We start from the raw sequence: 24,937 nt of genomic DNA, 5'->3' as shown, positions 1-24,937 counted from the left end.
AATTTGATTTGATATTTAATTACGATAATTGTTTAATATTAACTAATAATCTTAAATTTAAAAAAAATAAATAAATAAGAAAAATGAGGAAATAGAAAGAGTGTTTTGAAGCAATTTTAGAATGACACATCACCTATTTGTAGCTCTCCTTTATATAAACTAGAAAACATAACCGCGTTTCGCGCAGTCTTTTATAATTATTAAAAAAAATATACATATTTTAAAATATTATGTACTTATATTTATAATTTAATTAAATAGTTGTTGTAATGAAATATCTAATCAAATTTAAATTCAAAATATACATCGTTGAAATAAATCAAATTATACATGTTGTTAATATATATTTTTGTAAAACTATTACATTTAAATTTAAAAAAACATAAATAATTTAAATAAACATTTATTATTTTTGTTGTTGTGCATTATTTTATTTTTAGTAATATTATTTTTCATTCATAATGTATTTCTTATTTCTAAAAAGAATTTTTCGTGTTTCACATCAACCTCCGCATCTTTTGTTGCTACGGGAATGTCCACTAAAATTACAATCTATAAAATATTTATTTATTATAGTGAAAACAAATCACAAATCCAAATAATGTCATTAGTAATATCTTATTTTCACAAGTTTAGTAAAATATCAAATAAGAGAAAAATACAATTATAAATATTGATGATTGATGATAATAATTATAATATTTTGTAAAACTATTCACTTTTGAATAAAAAACATAATTATAATATAATCAGAAAAATAGATATATAGAGAACCGAAAACTATTATGTAATTTTTAATTAATTTTTTTAGTATTTTTCAATGATTAAGTAGTTAAGATATTTAAGCAAATTAAATTAATATGTATATATATTAATATTTTTAATTTTTAAGATATTTTAGAAAATAGAAAATGAATAAAAATTAGATTAAATAAGAAAATAAAAATAGTGCTTTGAATAAATTTTAGACTCTCACATATTCTCCTTGAAACTCTCATTTATATATAGATATAAAGATATAGATTTAATATTTACTAAATTACATAGCGAAAAGAAAAATTGAAAATTTGGTACGTGAGTTCTTTAAAATTCATATATACAGTGTAAATCGATATACTCAGAGTTTACTTTCTTTAGTGAAAATAATAATAATTAGAATTTTAAATAAAAATGACAGCATCATGCGATTCAACACCCGATAATAAATTTTAATTCTCATTAATATTCAGGTATTATATGTTCTTACCAATATCAAGGTAGTTCTCTTTCTAAGGAAGAGAACTGCCTGCAAAAGCAACATATTATTTTGTAACGGCATACTTTTATGGGTTAAAACTAAAAAAAATTAATTAAATATTAAAGAAAATAAAAAATTAAATATTTTAGATTGTAAAATGTTAATTATAAAATGATATAATAATATAATAAAATCTAATTGTGATAACTGTTTAGTTAAACGACCATTCTCATTGATATCTCTTTCATGCTATTATTATTGGATAACTACTGTTACGTATGATTATATTAGAATCAATGTATTTATAAGTATGTGTATTAATTTGGTTAATTCTGTTACATTTGTTGAAGGGTTGATGTACGTATATATGTATGTATATTTTTTTTTGGACACAATATAAAATTCTCACAAAATAGTAAAAATAGATTGTAAAAAATATAGGATACCACCTTCTCATTTATATATAGATATAGATATAAATATTTTGTAAAACTATTCACTTTGGAATAAAAAAACATAATTATAATATAATAAGAAATATAGATATATAGATAATCGAAAATTATTACATAATTTTTAATTAATTTTTTTAGTATTTTTCAATAAATAATTAGTTAAGATATTTAACTAAATAAATTTTTAATCAAATTAATATGTATATATATTGATATTTTCAATTGTTAAGATATTTTAGAAAATAGAAAATGAATAAAAAAATTAGATTAAATGAGAAAATAGAAAGAGTGATTTGAAGAGATTTTAGAGTGTCACATAATATCCTTGAAGCTCTCATTTATATATATATATATAGATGTATATTTTTTTTTTGACACAATATAAAATTCTCACAAAATAGTAAAAATAGATTGTAAAAAATATAGGATACCACATTCTCATTTATATATAGATATAGATATAAATATTTTGTAAAACTATTCACTTTGGAATAAAAAAAACATAATTATAATATAATAAGAAAAATAGATATATAGATAATTGAAAATTATTACGTAATTTTTAATTAATTTTTTTAGTATTTTTCAATAAATAAGTAGTTAAGATATTTAACTAAATAAATTTTCAATCAAATTAATATGTATATATATTGATATTTTCAATTGTTAAGATATTTTAGAAAATAGAAAATGAATAAAAAAATTAGATTAAATGAGAAAATAAAAAAAGTGATTTGAAGAGATTTTAGAGTGCCACATCATCTCCTTGAAGCTCTCCTTTATATATATATAGATATATAAATTTTTGTTATATTTGTTTTTATTTTTAAAAATAATAAACAAATAATACTAACCACTAACCAGCTACATTTTTCAAAAACATATTTATATTAAATTTAGATTTTCATTTTACATCATTCTCTTTGAAACTATTGTATTTTAATCAAGGATGCTTTTAAAATATGAGAAATGGAAAAGTATCGACATTTGACCAACGTATTTAAAAAAAAAAATTGCTAAGGGGCACTATTGGTGCCTAATACTACAAGGATGTAACATATCGCTATGGGTAAAATTCAAGTCTTACATAATTCAGTTTAATTATTATTATGAAATATTGCTAACTAATTAAAAAATAATACCATTGGTTGCCTTAAGTTGCCAAATCACAATACTTATGTCTTAAAATGTTTGAAGTACATAATTTGACCAAAGTGAAAGAATTAGAGCCTTAATTGTTAGCTTACCACTCCAATCACAGCAAAAGGACCTAAACTAAAGCACTCGTGACACGTGTCTAACTTCATGGCTGTCTGTCAAGGTTGGGGTGAATCGACTATGACTGGAATCATCAATATCAAAGGAAGAAAATATAGTGTGTCTAGTCTATAACTTCAAGAAAACGACATTTTTTTTCTTCTTCTATTTTTATTTAATACTTTAATTTTTATTCCTTTGATATTTAGTTAAGGCATATTTCATTAGTTTTAGTTCGGCAATATTTGTTTTGTTAAGCCATTCAGTGTCCGACAACTCTTTAATTGGGCCAAAATAAGACATTGATTGGTTCGACATTTTGCAACGAAAGATTTCGAATATGCCTTAAAAGAAAACCTTTGGAGCGTGCATTAAAGGTGGGAATAGAAAATATCATATCGAGTTTCTGTATACTTAATAATTAAGAAAAAGAGATACTTTATATTAAAATTAATATTAATATACCACACAACAAAGTCTAAAGATAAGGAATATACCATATAAAAATAACATGATAAAAAATCAATATTTGTACACTAAACCAAAACTGATTAGCCTCACAAAAAAAAAAAATAGGGAAAATAATTAACGGTGCATATTCTTTACCTTTAATGGACATTCTGAGTTATCCAGTTTCAAGATAATTTGTGGTGTCACAGTTTAAATGAACCTATAATTACCTATTTTTTAATGCTTTATTTAGATAATTTTTATAATAGATAATTCGTGACCTAAGTGGAGGAATGAATGGACGACTCCAATGCAACTAGTTAATGGCAAATGGCAGATATTTCCGTTTGAAGAATTTTGAATAATTATTTTGTTTTAGAGAAAAGCAATTAATTCAATTTCAAAGGAAAAAAAGCAATTAATTAAAAAAAAATTGAAAATTGGGTTGGGTGACAACTAAAAAAGACTCAATTATTTTCTTTATTAGCGCTCCGGTCGCTGGATCAACGCACGTGAGACCCATCATCACACCAACCCGAAAATATCTAACAGCAAAATGACTAAAATGCCATCCCAATGGAATGACGGAATTACTTTTGACACCCTGTTTTTTCTCAAAATTATAAAATAATAATAATAATAATGCCATAAGCTAAGCCAAACGTCTAGAACAACAACACCAACAGCAACAAGGCTCTCGTCGAAATTGAAATATTCAATTTAATTTAATAAAAAAGAAAAATTTAATGGTTAGCAACAAAAGTGGTCTTTACAAAATAGTTTAATAGTGTCTATAAAGCACGTTAAGTTTCCAATATTATCAGGTGTTATCTCGTGGTGTGTTGGTGTCTTCTAATATTAATCATTTTAATATCAGGGTAGGAACGCAAATAAGTTGGATCCAAAACCATTATTGTAATATTGATACAAATGAAGGGTGTTAATGTAAATTCATGAAAGAGAAAAATATGTGCTGTCAAAAATATCCTTAAAAATTCGTCTCTCTAGATGCCTTGGGCATTTTGGGTCCCACAAACAAGACTAGGTCTTTTTTCCACCGCAAGCGGCAAGGTTAACCGCGTGCTTCGTTGGGTGCATAAAGCTCAATCGCTCCTTCGTGTTACGTCGCTAACATAAGGATAGCCAAACAAGTTAAAAATAAAAACCCAGAATCCAAACAAGAAAAGGGATCAGATTTTGAAAGGGAAAAAGGATCCAAACACCAAAATCATAGTAGAAAACACCCTATTGTTAATGGGGTTGCTTTTCTAGACAAAAAAAGAGAAAAAAACAATATTATACCATAAACAGCAGAGAAAGTATAAATTTTTATTTATTCTTTCTCAAAAGGGGTTCTTAGTTTGATTTGTTGGAGGTCGTTTTTTTCACTTTCATATCTCTTTGTGGGATCTCTGTTTCTTGTTGGTTCTCATTCTGAATATCTTTCTGGGATTACTGTGTTTTTCCTTTTGTCTGGTTTTTTTTCCAGAATGGAAGCCGAGAAGAAGTACATTACTACTGAGGAACTGAAGGAGCACAACAAGGCAGGGGATCTGTGGATCTCTATTCAGGGTAAGGTTTATAATGTCTCGGAATGGGTTAAGGATCACCCTGGTGGGGATGCTCCTCTACTAAGTTTCGCTGGCAGGGATGTTACTGATGCCTTTATTGCATACCATCCCGGCACTGCGTGGAAACATCTTGACCAGTTTTTCACCGGTTACTATGTCAAAGATTTCGTGGTCTCAGAGATTTCCAAGGATTATAGGAGACTTGCAAACGAGTTTACCAAACTGGGGTTGTTTGAAAAGAAAGGTCATGGGATTTTCTACACTCTGACATGTGTTGCTATAATGCTTTCCATGGTTGTCTATGGTGTTGTGAAATCTGAGAGCGTTTTAGTCCATATGGGTTGTGCTATCATATTGGGGATGCTTTGGATTCAAAGCGCTTATGTTGGACATGATTCTGGGCATTACCAGGTCATGTTAAGCCCAGGATATAACAAATTTGCTCAGCTTTTGGCTGGGAATTGTCTTACTGGGATTAGCATTGCTTGGTGGAAATGGACTCACAATGCCCATCATATTGCCTGCAATAGCCTTGATTATGATCCAGATCTTCAACACATCCCGGTCTTCGCAGTATCTTCTAAATTCTTCAAGTCCATTACTTCACGCTTTTATGGAAGGGAGTTGACGTTCGATTCATTTTCTAGGTTCATGATCAGCTACCAGCACTGGACATATTATCCGGTTATGTGTGTTGCCAGGGTTAACTTGTTTGTACAGACACTATTGTTATTGTTGTCAAAAAGACCAGTCCCAAATAGAGCTTTGAACGTAATGGGAACCCTTGTGTTCTGGACTTGGTTCCCTCTCCTTGTTTCATGTCTACCCACCTGGACAGAGAGGACGATGTTTGTGCTTTTGAGCTTTGCAGTGACATCAGTTCAGCACGTTCAATTCACTTTGAACCATTTCTCAGCAGATGTATATCTCGGCCACCCGGGTGGGAATGATTGGTTTGAGAAGCAGGCTGCTGGGACTATAGATATCTCATGCTCACCTTGGATGGATTGGTTCTATGGAGGGCTGCAGTTTCAGCTTGAGCATCATTTGTTCCCTCGCATGCCTCGTTGCCAACTAAGGAATATTTCTCCTATTGTTATTGATCTTTGTAAGAAGCACAATTTGCCTTATAGGAGTTTATCCTTCTGGGAAGCCAATGTTTCCACCATTAAAACTCTCAGAACTGCTGCTCTGCAAGCTCGGGATCTTACCAACCCTATCCCCAAGAACTTGGTCTGGGAAGCTGTTAATACTCATGGTTGAAGAGTCAGATTTTGGAGGCTTTTCGAGATCCCCTTTTTCTATTCGCATTTGATCATTATTTTTCAAGTAATAAGTTGAGAACTTAGAATGGTGACGGTCTATTCTTAGTGGTTTTGAGCACGTTATCGTTTTTTATTCATATATAGTTATCTAGATGAAATCTTTTCGCTTAAACTGATTTCATTTTTACATGTTGCTGTTTAGTTCTATTCTTTACTTTGATTTATGTTGAGAGCGCTGATCAATGAGATGGAAAATTAGTTTATAGACATTTTCTTTGGATTTATTTCCTTTTTATGTTGCAGTGTGTAGTTCTCAAATCATATTGACCAATATGCTACTAATATATGTATGCAAATATTCTTCATTTGTGCATTGAAACAGAGGATATGAAAATAGTCTTAATAGTTTTTCAGAAAGCTAGGTGAAGACAATTTCGTTATATGTATGAATAGCTCACATGTCTGCAAATATTTATACATCATAGTCATGTTGAAGAAATACATTCCCATACTGCCATAGCCCTGGGAGAGATATTTAGACTATTAGACATGGCTTTTTATGGATTTACTATATCCAGTCTGATCATCATAGTACTTAGACCACAACATAACTCCTCCGTACTTGGAAGAGCCCTTAATCGCTGGTAGAACCTTAGAAGTAAGGTCAGCCACAGGTATAAAGCCGCTCCCGGCAGCTGCAGGGGCTGCAGGTAGTCCTAGGAAAATCTTAGTGGCAGCAATATCTGAATTCCACTGTGTCCAAGCATTTTCAAGATTGCTCATGTCTCCAGAGTACTGGCAAGGAGGATTGTTGTAAAACTGAACCCAAACATAGTCAAATAAGCCTGTTTTAAGGGCACCCCCAACCCATGCATCAGGAAATGGGCACTGAGGAGCTGCAGCTAAGTATACTTTTTTGCCCTTTTTGCTATAGCCAGATAGGTATCTAGCAAGATCATCCCAGTGCTGGTTTGTTCCTCCTTCAATATCGAAATCAATTCCATCCAAAACAGCATCCCCAAGCGGGCGAGATGATGAACTTCCCCCCAAGAAATTGTTCCAAAGGTAAGTTGCAACTTGTCTAGCATCCTCAGAAGAGGTAAGGTAATAGCTCCCTGCGCCTCCTCCAATAGACAGCAATACCTTGACCCCTTTTGCTTGACAAGATTTTATGTCAGAGCTTAAGCTGGTGCAGCCATTTGTGTACGGATCACAATGGCCAGCGAGATTGATTACTGGTGTCTGGCCATTGCCAAAGGTTGGAAGAAAAGCTATGTTGACAAAGGCATAATCACCAGTTGCACAAGTTTCTTCCAGAGTTCCCTCATTCCCGTTCTGACCCCAATAAATGGCAATGTCTCCAGCATTAATTCTAGTCAACAGAGCTAGAATTACTGAACTAAGGAATAATGCTTGTAAAATTGCCAACTTTCCTGCCATTTCCGTGGTTAAATTTTTACTTTGGTTGTTGATTCTATTGCTGGCAAAAATCACGTCTTTTATAAGAAAGTTTTACTCCAGTTTAACTGTTATTTTGTGGGGGGACTGCGTGGCTGAGAAGTTGTTTTGTTTTTGACCTATTTTGCCATGAAATGGTTGTGAATTAACGAGAACGCATTTGCTAGGAAACAAAACAAATTTCCACAACCTCAAATTTCCAGTCCTAGATGTTACTGTTTTTTTGGCAAGTATATGTGTCTCTTTTTACCGATACTCAATTTGATTGGAGAACAAGACCGTTTTTAGTGACCCAACTAGCAATTGAAAATGAAAAACGTATCAACTTAATGGTTTGTGAGGGAGACTCACTAGAAAGAGAGAAAAAAATATAACCATCACTAAAATAATGAAAAAATAAAATAAGATTTCATGATTGGATATTTTTTTGACACGAGTAGTCAACAATCAGCGGCCAAAGTATTGGTCTTGAAAGCAAATTTTAAGTAGGATGGGACCTCATCACACAAGTTGGGTAGGGCAGAGAAATTAGTGGTTTTAATTGCATAACGCCTTATATGCTTGGTGGTGGTGGGATGCTCTGTGGCTTGACATGATGGAGATGGGCCATACTTGTCGAGCAAGTCTTGGCCAAACCACGTCCACCGAGGAAGTAACTCCCTCTTTACCGTATTATTATGAAGAAAAAGCATCTTTGTCAATTAAAGAATACAAATCAACGGTAGGGGTCAGCATCTAAATCGGCAAACCGCGGCGACTGACTGCACCACACCGCACCACACTACACCGTAAACCGTGGTGTCAAAAGTGGAATGGTTTGATATGATTTGTATCTTAGTCAAACAGCGGTGCGCGATTTAGCGGTGTGAAATTTTGGTTTGCACCACACCGCACCGTATACTTACAAATATGTTAAAAAAAAAATTAAACTTTACATATATACTATTTTTTAGTAACTCAATCTAAAACTAGGAGCCCACTTAAATTAGAGAATAACTTTATTCTCTAACACATCATACACGATAACAACTCCTTCCTCTATCATCTCATTTGCGCCTCCTTCCTATCACCTCTCTATCTCACACATATTTTTTAACACACTTACACAGTAGAAAACCGTCCAAATCACACCGCAAAAAATAGTTTGGTTTGGTCGGTTTGGTGCAACGAAATCACACCGCATGATGTATTTTAGCTACTACACCGCACTTGTGGTGGGGTGTATTAAAAAATATTCAAACCGCTCAAACTACACCGTGCACCCCCTAATCAACGGAGTAATATTCCGGACAAGATCTAGTCATTGAAATTCGAGCATTTCATACAGCAACTCGTTTTTTTTTTTTGTACATCGTCATCTTGTAACAACTAACCCAATATATATAGTTATATATTCATGTTAACTTATTGAAAAAAATGACATAGCGGAAATTGAATTTTACCTCATTATAAAACGCAATAATAACGGGTCAATTACAAGTTAGTGAAATATTTGAACAGGTGTGTGGTAAGTTGTTTCATCCAACTGGCAGTCACATGTTTATACTTATTTATCCCAAGTACTGATGACAGTGACATTGATATACACCAATTTATTCTACCTATTTAAACACACAGGACTGTTTGGTAACACTTACAAAAATAATGCTTTATTTAATTAATTAAAAATTTGATAATTAAATATAAAATAATATTTATTAACTTTATTTTTATTTATTATTTTTTAAAATTTAATTAAAATTCATTAAATTTTAGAAATAGAATTTTTTTACTTTCAATTTTTTTTAAATAATTTTTTATTTTTAATTAATTTTTTTATTGTCTTCTTCAAATAAATACCTCATTTTATATAGTTAAATAAAAAAATAAAAGTTATTAAAAGTATTTATTGTTTTTTTATTTTAAAAATAAAAAATAAAAATAATTAACAAACATATTTTTATTTTAAAATAAATAAAAAAACAAAAACAAAAAAATAATAATAATATTTTTAATTTTGCGTTTAAAAAATTCAAAAACAAAAATTTAACCATTACACTAATTTGGTATATGATCGGGTCCACATTAATATATGTTGTTGACTTGTGACAGCTCATTTCAAATAGGCCATGACCTAGAAGCAGAGATAGCCATACTATTCGAAAAAGGGGAAAATAGACATAGAAAAGACACAACTGAACAAAAAGATAAGTACTACTTGCTTAGATAAATATGTATCGTACAACGTGGTGAGAGGGAGAGTACAATGTAAAATAGAAGATAAGCAAAGATACACAGGTAGTAATGATTTCTAATGATAAAAAATTATCATAGAATATTATCTCTAGACATGGCTCTTAATAGAGGAACTGTATCCAGTTTGGTCATCATAGTACTTGGACCAAAGCATGACTCCTCCATATATAGAAGAACCCTTAATCGCCGGAAGAACCTTGGAAATAAGATCGTTAGCCGGAATGAAGCCGCTACCGGCGGCCTGAGGCGATGCAGGGAGGCCAAGGAAGATTTTTCCAGCTGGGATATCAGAAGTCCATTGCTTCCATGCATTTACAAGGTTAGAAACATCTCCAGAAGTGTATTGACAAGGAGGGTTGTTATAGAATTGAACCCAAACATAGTCAAAAAGCCCTGTTTTGAGAGCATTTCCAAGCCAAGCGTCTGGGAAAGGACACTGTGGGGCTGCAGTTATGTAAACCTTCTTATTACTGTTGCCTCTTTTGCTGTGCTTCTTAAGGGTTCTCGCAAGGTCACCCCAATACTCGTTTGACCCTCCTTCAATGTCAAAGTCAATGCCATCCAAAACGGCTGGTCCAAGTGGACGAGAAGATGATTGTCCTCCTAAGAAGTTGTTCCAAAGATAAGTAGCGACTTTTTTGGCATCAGAAGTAGAGGAAAGCGAGTAGCTTCCGGCCCCACCGCCGATGGAGAGCATTACTTTGATGCCTTTGGCTTGACAAGCTTTTATGTCTGAGCTTAAGCCAGTGCAGCCTTGGCTATAGGGATCACAGTGACCCGATAAGTCCATCATTGGAGTTCGGTCATCTCCAAATGTTGGTAAAAAAGCTATATTCACGTAGTCATAATTGCCTGTGGCGCAAGTATCTGATAAGGTGCCTTCGTTTGCATTCTGACCCCAGTAGATGGCTATTTTTCCCGCTTCTGAAGTAGTGGCCAGCGCAATTATTATTGCTAGAACAAGAGGAAGAAGAGAGACTAATAATGAAGAGAATGCCATTGATTTTAGCGTGAGAAATGGGTAAGTTGTGTTGTCTTAGTACTGATTAGCTATGTTTCAATGTACTGGCTTTTTATAGTGTAAACTGTAAAATGTATATGCTAATTTTATAAGTTGCTCTGACGATTCGCATGTCTTATTGACCTGTTTTCGTGTCTTAAATTTTTGGTTAACTATGCTGGCTTAGTTACCTTGCCAGAAACGGAGTTTTAACAAACACATACATATGTGAACATTGTCGTGTCTCTTTGCTCTTGTTTGCACCATACTATTTCTCCTAAATATATAATATATAGATATATATATATATGTATATATATATATCATGATCCATGACGTAGGGATGGTTCAATCATATGCAACTCAGGGCAGAAAATTCTAATACATTGGCTCTCGTGGTTGTCTTATATTTCATAATTATTTGTCAATAATAAGTAGTTTTCAACGTTATATCCTTGTCTGCAAGCGAAATTACTAAAGTTTAAGCTTCTAAAATAATATATTCAATAGTCCTCAAATTAAATGTGATCACATTTATTTCCTCATTTTTGTTATTACATTTAAAAAAAAATTATAGTAATATTTGTTAAATTATTTTGTAATTTGATGTCTATAATAATTATATAACTAAAAAAATAACTAATTCAAAGAAGAAGAAAAACATATCACTACTTTTTTTTTTTAAAGATTAATTTAGAATACTAAAATGATAAGAAAATACAATATATAACTGTTGATGCTATTTTTCATCAACTTAGAAATGAAGAACAATTAAACAAAATACTAGAGGAAACAAACGATAAAAGACACGATTCTTACATATTTCAGCAGTTAAAATCTGCCTAGTCCATGAGTATGTGTTATTCACTTTATGGAATTCTCTCAAAGTTTTCTGGAAGCAATTATACATAGTGTTCCCAATACAAATTTCTCTTTTTCTTTCTACAAATGAATAATTCCACTTTATTTATAGAGTGATTTGCCGAATCTCTCCCCTCATATTTCGGGGAGTTATGATATAAATCAATTAAATAAATGCGTATGGTTATTTTGAACGCGTATAAATCTCATAATATTTGGGATTTAATAACAGATTACATCTGATTCCTTAAACATATGGATTTTATAACAATAAACATGTTCACACACAGTTACGAGCTTGAACACTAGACTCACACGCCTTCAAGACCGTCACCCATCACGAGCTCGATACTTCAATTCGCCTATGTTCTTAACAAGTAACGTTGTCGAGATCATCATTTTCGAACTCACAACCCTCAAGCTCGAACCGTCTTCTCTGATGATAGGAAATAAATCATGAGATTTATACAAGTGTTGAACTATTGCCATTGTGGCTTCGAGCCTAGCTTATAACCTCGGAACACCTCCGAGATCATGTAGTTTTCGAGCTCATTTACTGCTTAGCGAGATTGTACTTGACATTTTCATTAAAGTTGATTATGATGAATTGGCTTATTTCGAGCTTGCACCTTACAAGCCTAACTTTTGAGATAAAACTTAACAAGTAACGTTGTCGAGATCATCATTTTCGAACTCACAATCCTCAAGCTCGAACCGTCTTCTCTGATGATAGGAAATAAATCGGGAGATTTATATAAGTGTTGAACTTTTGCCATTGTGGCTTCGAGCCTAGCTTATAACCTCGGAACACCTCCGAGATCATGTAGTTTCCGAGCTCATTTACTGCTTAGCGAGACTGTACTTGACATTTTCATTAAAGTTGATTATGATGAATTGGCTTATTTCGAGCTTGCACCTTACAAGCCTAACTTTTGAGATAAAAAACTTATATTCTCGAAATTTGGGTGTAACAATAATAATAACATAAACCTTTAAGTTTTTTTTTTTAAAAAAAAACATAACATTAATTTTAGATTTTTATTTTTTATTTTTTTGTGTCATTTTAGACTGTAATGTTTAGTTGATTTAATAAATATTTAATTTATTAAATTATTATAATATTTTAAATTATATTTATTTATTGAGTATTAATAGAAAGTTAAAGAAAAAATATATTATGTAAAAGAATTTTTTTGGTGCAATATTTAGTGTTGATGGTTGGAGTTATAATAGCAAAAATAATTAATGAAATTGACCCCAAACTGGTGCAAAAGTTATTCCAATATATTGACCCTTGAAGATGGTCGTAGCCTTGGTGAATCTTTTCGTGATGGGTTGTATGTTATTTTACAGTGAACCTTATATTTCTGTGGGAAAAAGAATAAAAAAAAAAAGACAAAAGAGACAAAATAATGTAAAAGCATTAGGCGGAAAATGCAACAAAAACATTGAAAACGATAACAACTCACAGGAAAACGAGAGCAAACAAATCCAAGCAACATTAATCAATTTAAGCCTGAAAAATGATTGTAAAAAAAAACACCTGAAAAATGATAATTAAAATAAACAATATTAATTTAAACCTACAATACATTCAGAAGCGACAAAATAATAATACTAATAAAGACTCGGATAACATGATGATTTTGATAAAAATTAAATTTTGAAATTTTTAGAGTTTTAATAAAATAAAATTATATTGATTGATTTTTTTTTCTTAAAGCATCTCAAAATTTATGAAGGAGTTTGACTTCTTAATTAAAAAATTGATTTTTGCTTTTAAAAATTAAAAATTATTTTTTGGAAATAAATTAAGATGTTTGAAATTATTTTCATAAAAACAATTTATAAAAATAAAGTGTTGACGCCGTTTTTCGTCAGCAGATAAAAGAAGAGAGCACGTAAACAATTTAAGACAATGACCAAAAATAAACAAACGAATCAAACACGGTTTTTTACGTGGTTCAGCAGTTAAATTTGCCTAGTCCACGAGTCACTGTTATTAACCTCAAGATTATCTCTAAACAATTCTTTAGCAAGAATTCTCCAGAGTTTTCTCTCAAGGATTAGGATTTCGGTCCTTTACAATGGTGCATGCCTTCTCTATTTATAGAGAAGGGTGCAGAATACTATCCCACATATTTTGGGTAGTTACTCTTTTGTGAATAAAAATAAATGGCTTTAAATGCCAATAATCAGATATTAAAGGAAACGTCCCCCAAAGATCAGGGGGCGTATAACTGTATTAAATAATATCCCACAATTCTTGGGGATTTACATCAATTAATGAGGGCTACATCTCATAGTTATTATACTTGTAGATACTCAAGGTGGTTACAGCGTATCTTCAAGGCTCCAGCATTTCTGGTCTCATGTCATTGTGCGAGCCACTGACATCTCCCGAGCTAACGTTTATTTCGAGATGGGATATCGAGCTCAAGAACCATGCTCCGAAGTTCCTGAAGATGAAGGTGTTCTCGGAGCTACCTTTCGAGATCGAGGTCATTTCGAGATCACCGCATACGAGATCATACATCATACTTTGCAGGCTCGACTTACAATCCTAGATCACTCTAATCCTCACGAGACCATTTGTTGCGAACTCAGCTTTCGAGGTCATATTTACTATGGCTCGAAATCTGGGTATAACATTTTGCCCCCTCAAAAGTATTTGTTCGAATCCTAAGAGAAGGAAACTTTTGAACTACTCTTTTCGGGAACCATACCGTCACACTGTTGAAGATGGACACGTGCCAGATGGGTATTGCTCACTTTAGGTACTTGAGTACCTGGGAACACGCCCACGATCGTTCGTCTGACAACTTTTCGGCGCCATCTTGTCACCGATTCCCATCCATTCGATCTGTTGAGGAATTTAATCAACGCTCCTGATTAATTCAGTTTTCCCACCTATATATACAAGACTCCCTCTTCGTCTTCTTCACATTTGTTCATCACAAGCTAGAAAAAAGAAAAACACTCCCTAAACTTCTTATCACAGTTTACACTCAGTGCATGTTTTCTAGACCGAAGAAACAAAGGAATCCTGGTTTGTACGAGTCAGTGAGTTCTTTCTTGCAACCTCTTCTCCACTCGACGATTTCGCTGCAATCACCATCACTGTGTAAGTACGCCATTTTTGTTGTTCTTTTTATACTATGTTTGCTGTGTATGTTAGTTTACGTTCTTAGCATGATGCGATAGGAGGTTTTGAACCGATAGGTTTTTAGGCTTTCTGGATTTTCACTCTGGATGTTCGTCTCTGGTTTATACCCAGTTTCGACGTTTGAATGTGGTTCCCATTTTCTGGGTTTTGAAATTCTTAGGCAGCGTTTCTTGTACATTAAGCTTTCGGATAAAAATATGGGCTTTGACAAATACACGAAACCCAAAAACGCTTTTCCTGGCTAACCGCCACTCTCCTTTCCCTTGAATTTCGGGACTTTAAAAAAAAAATCATCCACGCTCCTTTTCCTTTCCTGTGGAACACGCACTCTGACCCCTTAGTGAGGGTCTAAATACTTAGTTTCTTGTCCTTAGATCTCCGAGCTCATCCATCGAGCTCGTGATTCTTGCATGCATGGCCCTCACCATTTTTTCTTTCTCGTTAGATGTCACAGAATCCGGAAAGACGGTGGGGGTCATTACGAGCAATTCCTTACGAGCCCAAATCTCCGAGCCCGGAATCGATCTTTACCCGGAACCAGCGTCGGATTAAAGAATACGAGATCGCACGCGAGCAAGAAGACATTCGAGCCCACTATCGTCGCCAGATAGACGAGGTCATTGAAAAGAAGAGAAGGGTTCTTCGGGAAGCCATCTATCCGGAGCCTAACCCAGGACCTAGGCCAGTTCCCCTCGACCCTGCGTTAAAATTCATGGTAGCATACCACCCGGGGGAACTCCAGTTTTCCTTAATGGCGGAGCCTTCGTCTTTGCAGCCTAGGAGGGAGATGTTTGAAGCCGAATTCTACCAGAGCTCGGTTACCACCTCCGACCAAATAACTGATATCTTGGCCATCCATGGCCTTAGCTCGTTGGACACACTGAAGTGTCGAGCTCGGACAAGGCATGAACGGAGCTGTTTTGCTCCTGGGGGCCGCGATTCTAGTGTGAAATACGCGGCCTGGAGCCAGGAACATATAAGGGCAGGAGCTTTGCTGCCCCTGAAGTCATTTTTCAGAGACTTCATCGATTTCGTTGGGTTGGCTCCATTCCAACTCAACACCAACTCATACAGGGTGCTGTCTGCCCTGAGGTCCTTATTCCACGAGCTGGGGTGGATAGGACCTTCACCCCAAGAGATTTTATATCTCTTTTGTTTGAAGAGTAATCCCTCCCGAGCTCGGGGAGGAGATGGTTTCTACTATCTTTCGAGCTACCCCAAAGAGACGAAGATCTTTGAAGATCTTCCGAACCACCCCCCTGACTTCAAGAAGGCTTTTTTCTGGACAGACGGTCTGTTCCCGTCTCGACATCGTTCGTTTAGGCGGATTCGTAAGTATTCTCGTTACTTTCTATTTTTGAGCTCGAATTTTTAGCCCTTGAATCCATGTTTAGTTGAAGTGTATCTCGTCTTTCAGCTAACTTTCAGCGTCCCACTCCTGACGAAACAATGAAGGAGCACAGAGAGGCTCTGCTCCGACTCCCATACGGCAGGAGGTCTCTCTCATTTCTATTACATGAGGACAAGCTGCGAGCTTGTGGGTTGTTGGGACAGGGCCAGTCAACCTCTGACTGGTCCAGTAAAAAATATGAACGCTGGGAGGAAGTGCCACTGCCCACAGGCATCCTTCCTCCGAGGAGAGAAAGGAAAGCATCTCTCCCAACTCGCTCGAGAAGTCCGCGGTCGGGAAATGAGGCCAATGACGAAGCCTCGAGTTCAGACTCCGGAGGAGGTAAAACCCTTCCTACTTCGCGAATGTGGTCCCCCACTTTGTTAAAACACAGGCCCAATAGACTAATCTCGTGCCCACAGGATAGATACCACTTCTACATATGGAGTTGGGTAGATGACTGTGTCCATAGGTTTGATAGTGGGCTCGGGAAATATGATACCATGTACACCACGGACGAGGTGTGGAATGGGATAGCGGTGCAGTATGGGACCAATGACTATAGGGACCTCTCGAGGTTGTCACCAACTTATAGGGAAGGTACTCCCCCCGCCTCTTCTGAAGACGGGGGAATTTCATGGTCCCCAAGCTCGAGCTCGGGGAAGAGTCCCAGTTAGGTTTTTTCTTCAACTGGTTTACATCTTTTCCCAAAGTTATTATCATTGTTTAACTCACTGTCATTATGCAGGTGCCATGAATCCCGACCTCGACGCCGTGCTCTTTAGTGATGGGGGAGCTGGCGCCCAGAAGAGCAAACGCCCGAGGATACCAAAGAGGCCCGACCGACAGTCCAAGGTACCTAAACGTCACGAGACGACTCCCACGGCCCAGATCACTGCGAACACCTCCAAGGAGCCGACTGCCTAGGTTGATGGGTCAGGCTCTACTGCATCCATCTCGCAGCTTCCCACCGAGACCCGGTTAATAGTTGCTCGGCCTCCGAAGAAACCTTCTACCTCAACGGTTCAGCTGCCAACGGCCCGAACTCATACTGAGGAATATGTACTTGATGGCGCCGCTGGGGCAGAAGGGGCGCTTCTCAGCTCGGACGTCCTTTCTCGGGTGGGTCAGAGCTTTTCTGGCTTTGGTGCCGACCACTGGGACCTCGTGCGCAAGGCCTCGGACTGCAACACTCTTTATGAGAAGAGTATCGAACTCTCCGCCGCGGTAGCCTTCTCAATTCTGTTTAGAGTATTTATGTCTTAGAGTATTTATGTCTCTGATTATAATTCTGATTCATTCTTTGTGTTTCAGGCCCTTGTTGTTTCAGCGCAACTCAACTACAAGCTGACCAACGAGGTGCAAACGAGCTTATCTCTGGCTCAAAAGTCGAAGGATCTCGAGTTGAAGATGGTTGACGAGCTCAAAGACTCAAAGTCTGAAATTGAAAAATTGAAGACCCGTCTCGAGGAGCTTGAAAATTCAAATGCTGAGCTCGAGAAGGCCAAAGCCAAGCTCGAAGAGGAGAAGTCTGCCACCCTCGATTTCATGGAGAGCGAGAAGACCCGCCTCCTGAATGAGTCTAAGGAGCAGAGGGAGAAAGCGGTCGACCAGGCCATGTACAAACTTTGGGCCGACAATGCCGATCTTGACACCAGCTTCCTGGGTCCTCTCGAAGCCACATATGTTGAGCGGTGGAATGCCCGTCTTTTGGGAAGTACAGCTGCTCGAGAGGCGGCCCAGCAGGATAGTCATGCTATTCGTCCTGGAGGGTCTGGTGATATTGATGCTGAGAAGGCCAAGGATACTCTTCTTTCTTAAATCCGATCTCGGAGAGATCAGTTATCGGGGCTGCGTCCCCTCATTCTTGTAACTATTTAAATTTGTGCCCACGGGGCTGACACAATTTCTTTAACTTTTCCTTTTATATGCTTTACATTTCTTGGCTCGAAATATTTTGCATTCTTCCTTTTATATGCTTTACATTTCTTGGCTCGAAATATTTTGCATTTTTCTTGCATTGATGAGTTATGTTTATTTAATTCATACAAACATAGTTTAGATTTAGGCTCGAAATTCAATGCATTCATGCATAGTTTATTCGAATTATCCGCTTCCAACCTCGTTATTTATCAAGGTCGGACATTACTTTAACCATGAACTGAAAAGTACTTATATGGCATGTAATATGAATGATTTGGTTATATCTCTTTGTCACTTTTCCTCATCCTCAGTATCTTGGCTCCGAGGTTATGAGTTCGAAACTATTTTTCTAAGATATTCCAGCCTCGGTTTCGACATATTTCGCAATAGGTTTAGGCTCCCATTTATCATTGATCGATAATTTGGCTGGTTTGTTCCAAATCTGTTGTTTGCACATCTGGTTAACTCCAAATATTTAGGTTTTTTTGATGGTTCGGTTATGTCCGAACTATCTAAGCTCGCGTATTTGGTCATGTCCAAATACTTTATGTTTTTGATGGTTCGGTTATGTCCGAGCTATCTAAGATCGCGTACTTGGTTATATCCAAATACTTTATGTTTTTGATAATTCGGTTATGTCCGAACTATCTAAGATCGCGTACTTGGTTATGTCCAAATACTTTATATTTTTTATGGTTCGGTTATGTCCGAGCTATCTAAGATCGCGTACTTGGTTATATCCAAATACTTTGTATGTTTTTGATAACTCGGTTAAGTCCGAACTATCTAAGATCGCGTACTTGGTTATGTCCAAATACTTTATATTTTTGATGGTTCGGTTATGTCCGAGCTATCTAAGATCGCGTACTTGGTTATATCCAAATACTTTGTATGTTTTTGATAACTCGGTTAAGTCCGAACTATCTAAGCTCGCGTATTTGGTTATATCCAAATACTTCATGTTTTATGATAACTCGGTTAAGTCCGAACTATCTAAGCTCGCGTATTTGGTTATATCCAAATACTTCATGTTTTATTTATTACTTTTTATTTTTTAAGCTGGTGGTATGTATACCAATGATGCTCCCTTAATATCCTATGAGTGTGACCATAGGTTATTAAATTAAGAGAGATTGCAAAAATAAAATTACATGTGAAACAAAGTAGACCTTTTATTTGATGAAATTCAAAGACAAACTAATATAGGTAGAAAATCATGGTTACAGGCAACACTTTTCCTATACTATTGATAATAAGGTCTAAGGTGTTCGCCATCCCATGCTCGTGGTATCAGGCTCCCATCTAATCTTGCCAGTTTGTATACGCCAAGTCGGATGACTGATTCTATCTGGTACGGTCCTTCCCAGTTTGGCCCGAGTACTCCAGCCGATTGATCTCGGGTTGCTAAGAATACGCGTCTCAATATCAGATCTCCCACTCCGAACTTTCGATCTCGAACCCTTTTATTGAAATATCTTGTGGTTCGTTGCTGGTAAGCAGCATTTCTTAGCTGAGCCTCTTCCCTTTTTTCTTCGATCAAGTCTAGGGTTTCTTCGAGCTAAGCGTGGTTTGAATCCTGATTGTAAATTTGAGTTCGAATTGTTCGGATTTCAACGTCGATGGGCAACATTGCCTCGCAGCCGTACGCTAGAGAGAACGGGGTATGTCCCGTCGATGTCCGAGCTGTAGTTCTATATCCCCAAAGGACTTGAGGTAATTCCTCAGGCCATCGTCCCTTTGCTTCTTCCAACTTTTTCTTCAAAGAACTTTTGAGAGTTTTATTAACGGCTTCGACCTGACCATTCGCCTGAGGGTGAGCTACTGACGAAAAACTCTTTATTATACCGTTCTTGTTACAAAAGTTCGTAAATAAGTCGCAATCAAACTGGGTTCCATTGTCAGACACAATCTTTCTTGGCACTCCATATCGGCATACGATGTTCTTTATCACGAAATCTAGGATCTTCTTCGAAGTTATGGTCGCCAATGGTTCAGCCTCCGTCCATTTTGTGAAGTAATCAACCGCGACCACAGCATACTTTACTCCTCCTTTGCCAGTTGGGAGCGAGCCTATGAGGTCGATTCCCCACACTGCAAAAGGCCATGGGGATGTCAACATGGTCAGTTCGGAAGGTGGAGCTCGGGGTATCGTGGCGAATCTTTGGCATTTGTCGCACTTTTTCACGTAATCGAAAGAGTCCGTTTTAATGGTTGGCCAGAAATATCCTTGGCGTATAATCTTCTTGGATAGGCTATGCCCCCGGTATGATCTCCGCAGAACCCTTCATGAATTTCTTCAATAATCTTCTTTGCCTCGGGGGGAGTCACACATCTGAGCAATGGCATGGAATACCCTCTTCTGTATAGCCTTCCGTCCAGGATGGTGTAACGAGGAAGTTGATACATTAGTTTCCGAGCCTGATTTCGATCTTTTGGAAGAATTCCATTTTCGAGGTACTCAACGATCGGGCTCATCCAGGTCGGTTCTGTCTCGATCATACACACATCTTCCTCGTCTGGCTCAGTAATGCTGGGTGCTGACAGGTGTTCTACGGGTACAACATTCAGCTCCTCATTTTCGGCGGAAGTGGCGAGCCGAGCTAAGGCATCTGCATTTGAGTTTTGTTCTCGGGGAACCTGTTCGATCGCATAAAACTCGAAAAACTCCAATGCGGATTTTGCCTTCTCCAGATAAGCTGCCATTTTTGTGCCACGAGCCTGGTATTCTCCCAAGATTTGATTTACCACGAGCTGGGAGTCGCTGTAACAATGTATAGCTTTGGCCTTGAGCTCTTTTGCTATTCGCAGTCCCGCAAGTAAAGCCTCATACTCAGCTTCATTATTAGATGCTTTAAAGCTGAACCTTAAAGCAGAGTGAAATTTGCTCCCTGAAGGAGTGATCAGAATAACTCCTGCCCCCGCTCCATTTTCATTTGACGACCCGTCGACGTAAAGTTTCCACAGCTCGTGGGCCGTGGTTGTTACCTCGTCGTCGGCTGTACCGGTGCACTCCACTATAAAGTCCGCCAACGCTTGTGCCTTAATGGTTGTTCTCGGATGGTAGGTGATCTCGAACTGTCCGAGCTCAACAGCCCATTTAAGGAGTCGACCAGACGCCTCTGGTTTGGACAAGACTTGCCTTAGTGGTTGATCTGTTAGTACATGGATAGGATGCGCTTGAAAGTAAGGGCGGAGCTTGCGAGATGAGTGGATTAGGCTGAGGGCGAGCTTCTCCATCAGTGGATATCTTGACTCTGCCCCCAGTAATCTTTTACTGATGTAGTAGACGGGTTTCTGTATTCTCTCTTCTTCTCGAACTAGCACCGCGCTTATCGCGTGTTTAGTTGTTGAGAGGTATAGGAACAGTACTTCTCCCGTCTCAGGCTTCGATAGGATGGGTGGTTCGGCTAAGTGCCTTTTGAGCTCCTGAAAGGCTAGTTCGCACTCATCTGTCCATTCGAACTTCTTACTTCCTTTCAATAAGTTGAAGAATGGGAGACCGCAGTCCGTTGACTTCGAAATGAACCTGCTCAGAGCTGCCATCCTGCCAGTCAAGCTTTGAACATCTTTATGCTTCCGAGGTGAAGGCATATCGATCAGGGCCTTTATTTTATCGGGATTAGCCTCGATTCCATGAGAGTTGACAATGAAACCCAGAAATTTCCCTGAAGACACCCCAAAAGTGCACTTCTGAGGATTCAACTTCATGTTGTACTTTCTGAGCACGCCAAAGCACTCTTCGAGGTCATCAACATGGTTCTTGTTAAGTTGAGACTTTACAAGCATGTCGTCAACATATACTTCCATGTTGTTCCCTATTTGCTCTGAGAACATCATGTTTACGAGCCGCTGGTACGTGGCTCCGGCATTCTTGAGTCCGAATGGCATGACATTGTAGCAGTAGAGCCCTTTATCGGTGATGAAGCTCGTATGCTCTTGGTCGGGGGCATGCATGGGAATCTGGTTATATCCAGAATAGGCATCCATGAACGACATCAGACCATGCCCCGCCGTGGCGTCTACGAGCTGGTCAATTCTCGGCAGGGGAAAACAGTCTTTCGGGCAGGCCTTGTTGAGGTCTGAGTAGTCAATGCACGTTCTCCACGTCCCATTGGGTTTCGGGACCAACACCGGATTGGCCACCCAGTCCGGGTAAAAAGCGTCCCTTATGAAATTGTTTGCTTTCATCCTGTCCACCTCCTCCTTTAGTGCTTTCTTTCTGTCTTCATCCAGCTGCCTTCGCTTTTGCTGCTTTGGGGGAAAGCTTTTGTCTATATTCAATGCGTGGCTCGCTACATTAGGGCTTATTCCCACCATGTCAGAGTGTGACCACGCAAAGACATCCTGGTTTTTCTTCAGAAAGCAAATTAATTGTTATTTTGATTCGTCTTGGAGGTGTTTCCCGACCTTCACTTTCTTTGAGGGGTCAGCTTCCTCGAGCTGAACCTCTTCGAGCTCTTCCAAAGGTTGGAGGTCAACCTTCTCCTCAATCCTCGGATCGATCTCCTCATCAATTTCTAAAACTGTCCCATCTTTATTCTGTATGACAACGAGTGCTTGAGCGCTCGTTTGTTTCTTTCCCCTCAAGGAAATGCTGTAGCACTCCCTTCCTGCCAATTGATCTCCTTTCAATGTTCCGACTCCGCTTGGAGTTGGGAACTTAAGGGCTAGATTCCTTACAGATGAAACTGCCCCCAGCCCGACCAGGGCGGGTCTCCCGAGCAATACATTGTAGGCTGATGGTAACTCTACTACCACGAACTCCATCATCTTGGTCACCGAGACTGGATAGTCTCCCAAGGTCACAGGGAGTTCGATGGACCCCATACAGGCGGTTCCTTCTCCAGAAAAGCCGTACAACGTGGTTGCACAAGCCTTCAGGTCGCGAAGGGAGAGTCCCATTTTTTCTAGTGTTGCTTTATAAAGAATGTTAACTGAGCTCCCATTGTCTATGAGAACTCGGCGCACTCTTTTGTTGGCAAGCTGTAGGGTGATGACAAGTGGATCATGAAGAGGGAACTAGACATGGGAGGCATCCTCCTCGGTGAAGGTTATAGGCTGAGTTTCAACCCTTTGGCTTTTTGGTGCCCTTGGTTCGGGTTCATAAGGAGACCCGTCCCCTGTCTTCAGCTCATTCACATATCGCTTTTGAGCATTTTTGCCCCCTCCTGCGAGATGAGGACCTCCCGAGATGGTTATTACGTCCTCTCCATCTATCGGCGGAGGCCTGTCTTCATCCCGAGATCGGGAGTTATTATTCTGTGCTGCCGGAAGCGCGGCTACTCTCTGGCTGGCAGTAGCCTGTCCAGTATTCTGGTTTTTGACATACTGCCGGAAATAACCTCTCGAGATTAACCCTTCGATCTCGTCCTTCAGCTGTCGGCACTCATCAGTTGTGTGTCCGGTGTCCCTATGAAACCGACAATACTTGCTGGAATCCCTCTTGGACTTTTGATTCCTCATAGGGTCCGGACGCCTGAAGGGGACCTGGTTTTCATTAGCCAGGTATATTTTTTCCCGAGACTCGTTGAGCTCGGTGTGCACTTTATATACGGAGAAATACCTTTCTCCTTTTTTCTTCTTTCCTCCATCAGCCTCGGGGTTATTTCCTTCGCTCTTTTTCCTCTTGGAGGGATTCTCCGAGGTAGGCTGTGGAGCTGCTGGGTCAGCCGAGGTTGAGGCGGAGTTAATGTTTATCGTTGTAGTTTCGGTTTGCGAGGTCGCCTTGAGCGTTGACCTCGCCTCCTCTACATTGACAAATCTCTACGCCCGTCTGTTAAACTCGGTTATCGACCTCACCGGTTTCCCTTGCATGTCATCCCAAAGGGCACTTCCAGGTAACACACCAGCTCGGATGGCCATCAAGTGCCCACTGTCATCCACGTCTCGAGCTCGGGCGACCTCTAGATTAAATCTTGTCAGGTAGCTCTTCAGTGTTTCGCCCGGTTGTTGTCGGACGTTAGTCAAAGTGGATGCTTCGGGTCTGACTCCCATCATAGCTCGGAACTGCTTCTTGAAGTCTCTAGACAATTGATCCCACGAAGTTATAGAATGTCTCTTGTACTTCTCGAACCAACTCTTGGCAGGTCCAGCCAATGACGTCGGAAACAACATGCATCTGAGCTCGTAACCCACGTTACTAGCTCTCATGATAGTGTTGAATGTACTCAGGTGGCTACATGGGTCGGTTTTTCCTTCAAACGCTGGGACGTGAGGAATCCGGAACCCTTGAGGAAACTGAGTGTTAGAAATATTGGGAGCAAACGGCTCGAGCTCCTCATCAGAGTCCTCATATCGACCGTTCCCTCGTTCATTCTTCAAAAGCCTAAAGGCTTTTTCGAGCTGATCAATCCTTTCTTGGACTGGGTCCTTAGGCGGTGTCTGGAATTGCCGGTCATTAATCGCGATCCCAGGCTCGCGTCTCCGTGGGGGATCTCTACGCCCATTCAGATGATTCCTTAGATCCGGATTTATCTGATCTCCTTTCCCCCTGCTCTGATTCAGATGATTTCGCAGGTCAGGATGGCTTTTGTGATTTCCAGTATTTTTACGACCCCGATCGTGTTTACTGACGGACCTAGTTTCTCCGGACTCATCACTGGTGAAACTCATTGATCGGTCATTTCGTGGTGGATCCTTTCTACGCCGCCTTGTCTCCGCAGTGAGAGA

At 38.1% G+C, this 24,937-nt stretch overlaps 3 protein-coding genes across 3 annotated transcripts; 1 reads left to right on the top strand and 2 right to left on the bottom strand.

Moving 5' to 3' along the window:
• Positions 1 to 4,489: 4,489 nt before the first annotated feature.
• Positions 4,490 to 6,504, top strand: LOC133796888 (delta(8)-fatty-acid desaturase 1-like). Its single transcript, XM_062234579.1, has 2 exons — positions 4,490 to 4,774; positions 4,889 to 6,504. Exon 2 carries the CDS (start codon positions 4,890 to 4,892, stop codon positions 6,231 to 6,233), a length of 1,344 nt encoding a protein of 447 aa, XP_062090563.1. The 5' UTR covers positions 4,490 to 4,774; position 4,889; the 3' UTR covers positions 6,234 to 6,504.
• Positions 6,505 to 6,685: 181 nt separating this feature from the next.
• Positions 6,686 to 7,772, bottom strand: LOC133796889 (acidic endochitinase-like). Its single transcript, XM_062234580.1, has one exon. The coding sequence runs from the start codon at positions 7,673 to 7,675 to the stop codon at positions 6,779 to 6,781; it is 897 nt and encodes a 298-aa protein (XP_062090564.1). The 5' UTR covers positions 7,676 to 7,772; the 3' UTR covers positions 6,686 to 6,778.
• Positions 7,773 to 9,902: 2,130 nt separating this feature from the next.
• On the bottom strand, positions 9,903 to 10,937 carry LOC133793710 (acidic endochitinase-like). The gene has a single exon (XM_062231005.1). The coding sequence runs from the start codon at positions 10,926 to 10,928 to the stop codon at positions 10,017 to 10,019; it is 912 nt and encodes a 303-aa protein (XP_062086989.1). The 5' UTR covers positions 10,929 to 10,937; the 3' UTR covers positions 9,903 to 10,016.
• Positions 10,938 to 24,937: the final 14,000 nt, after the last annotated feature.

The sequence above is a fragment of the Humulus lupulus genome, chromosome 8, assembly GCF_963169125.1.
Source record: "Humulus lupulus chromosome 8, drHumLupu1.1, whole genome shotgun sequence".
NCBI classification, from domain to species: Eukaryota; Viridiplantae; Streptophyta; class Magnoliopsida; order Rosales; family Cannabaceae; genus Humulus; species Humulus lupulus.
The sequence above is the reverse complement of the archived record's forward strand: the minus strand, read 5'-3'. Positions and strand labels throughout refer to the sequence as shown.

Excerpts from the sequence above, each read along its gene's own strand:
- LOC133796888 (XM_062234579.1), top strand. The coding sequence starts at position 4,890 with ATGGAAGCCGAGAAGAAGTACATTACTACTGAGGAACTGAAGGAGCAC.
- LOC133796889 (XM_062234580.1), bottom strand. The coding sequence starts at position 7,675 with ATGGCAGGAAAGTTGGCAATTTTACAAGCATTATTCCTTAGTTCAGTA.
- LOC133793710 (XM_062231005.1), bottom strand. The coding sequence starts at position 10,928 with ATGGCATTCTCTTCATTATTAGTCTCTCTTCTTCCTCTTGTTCTAGCA.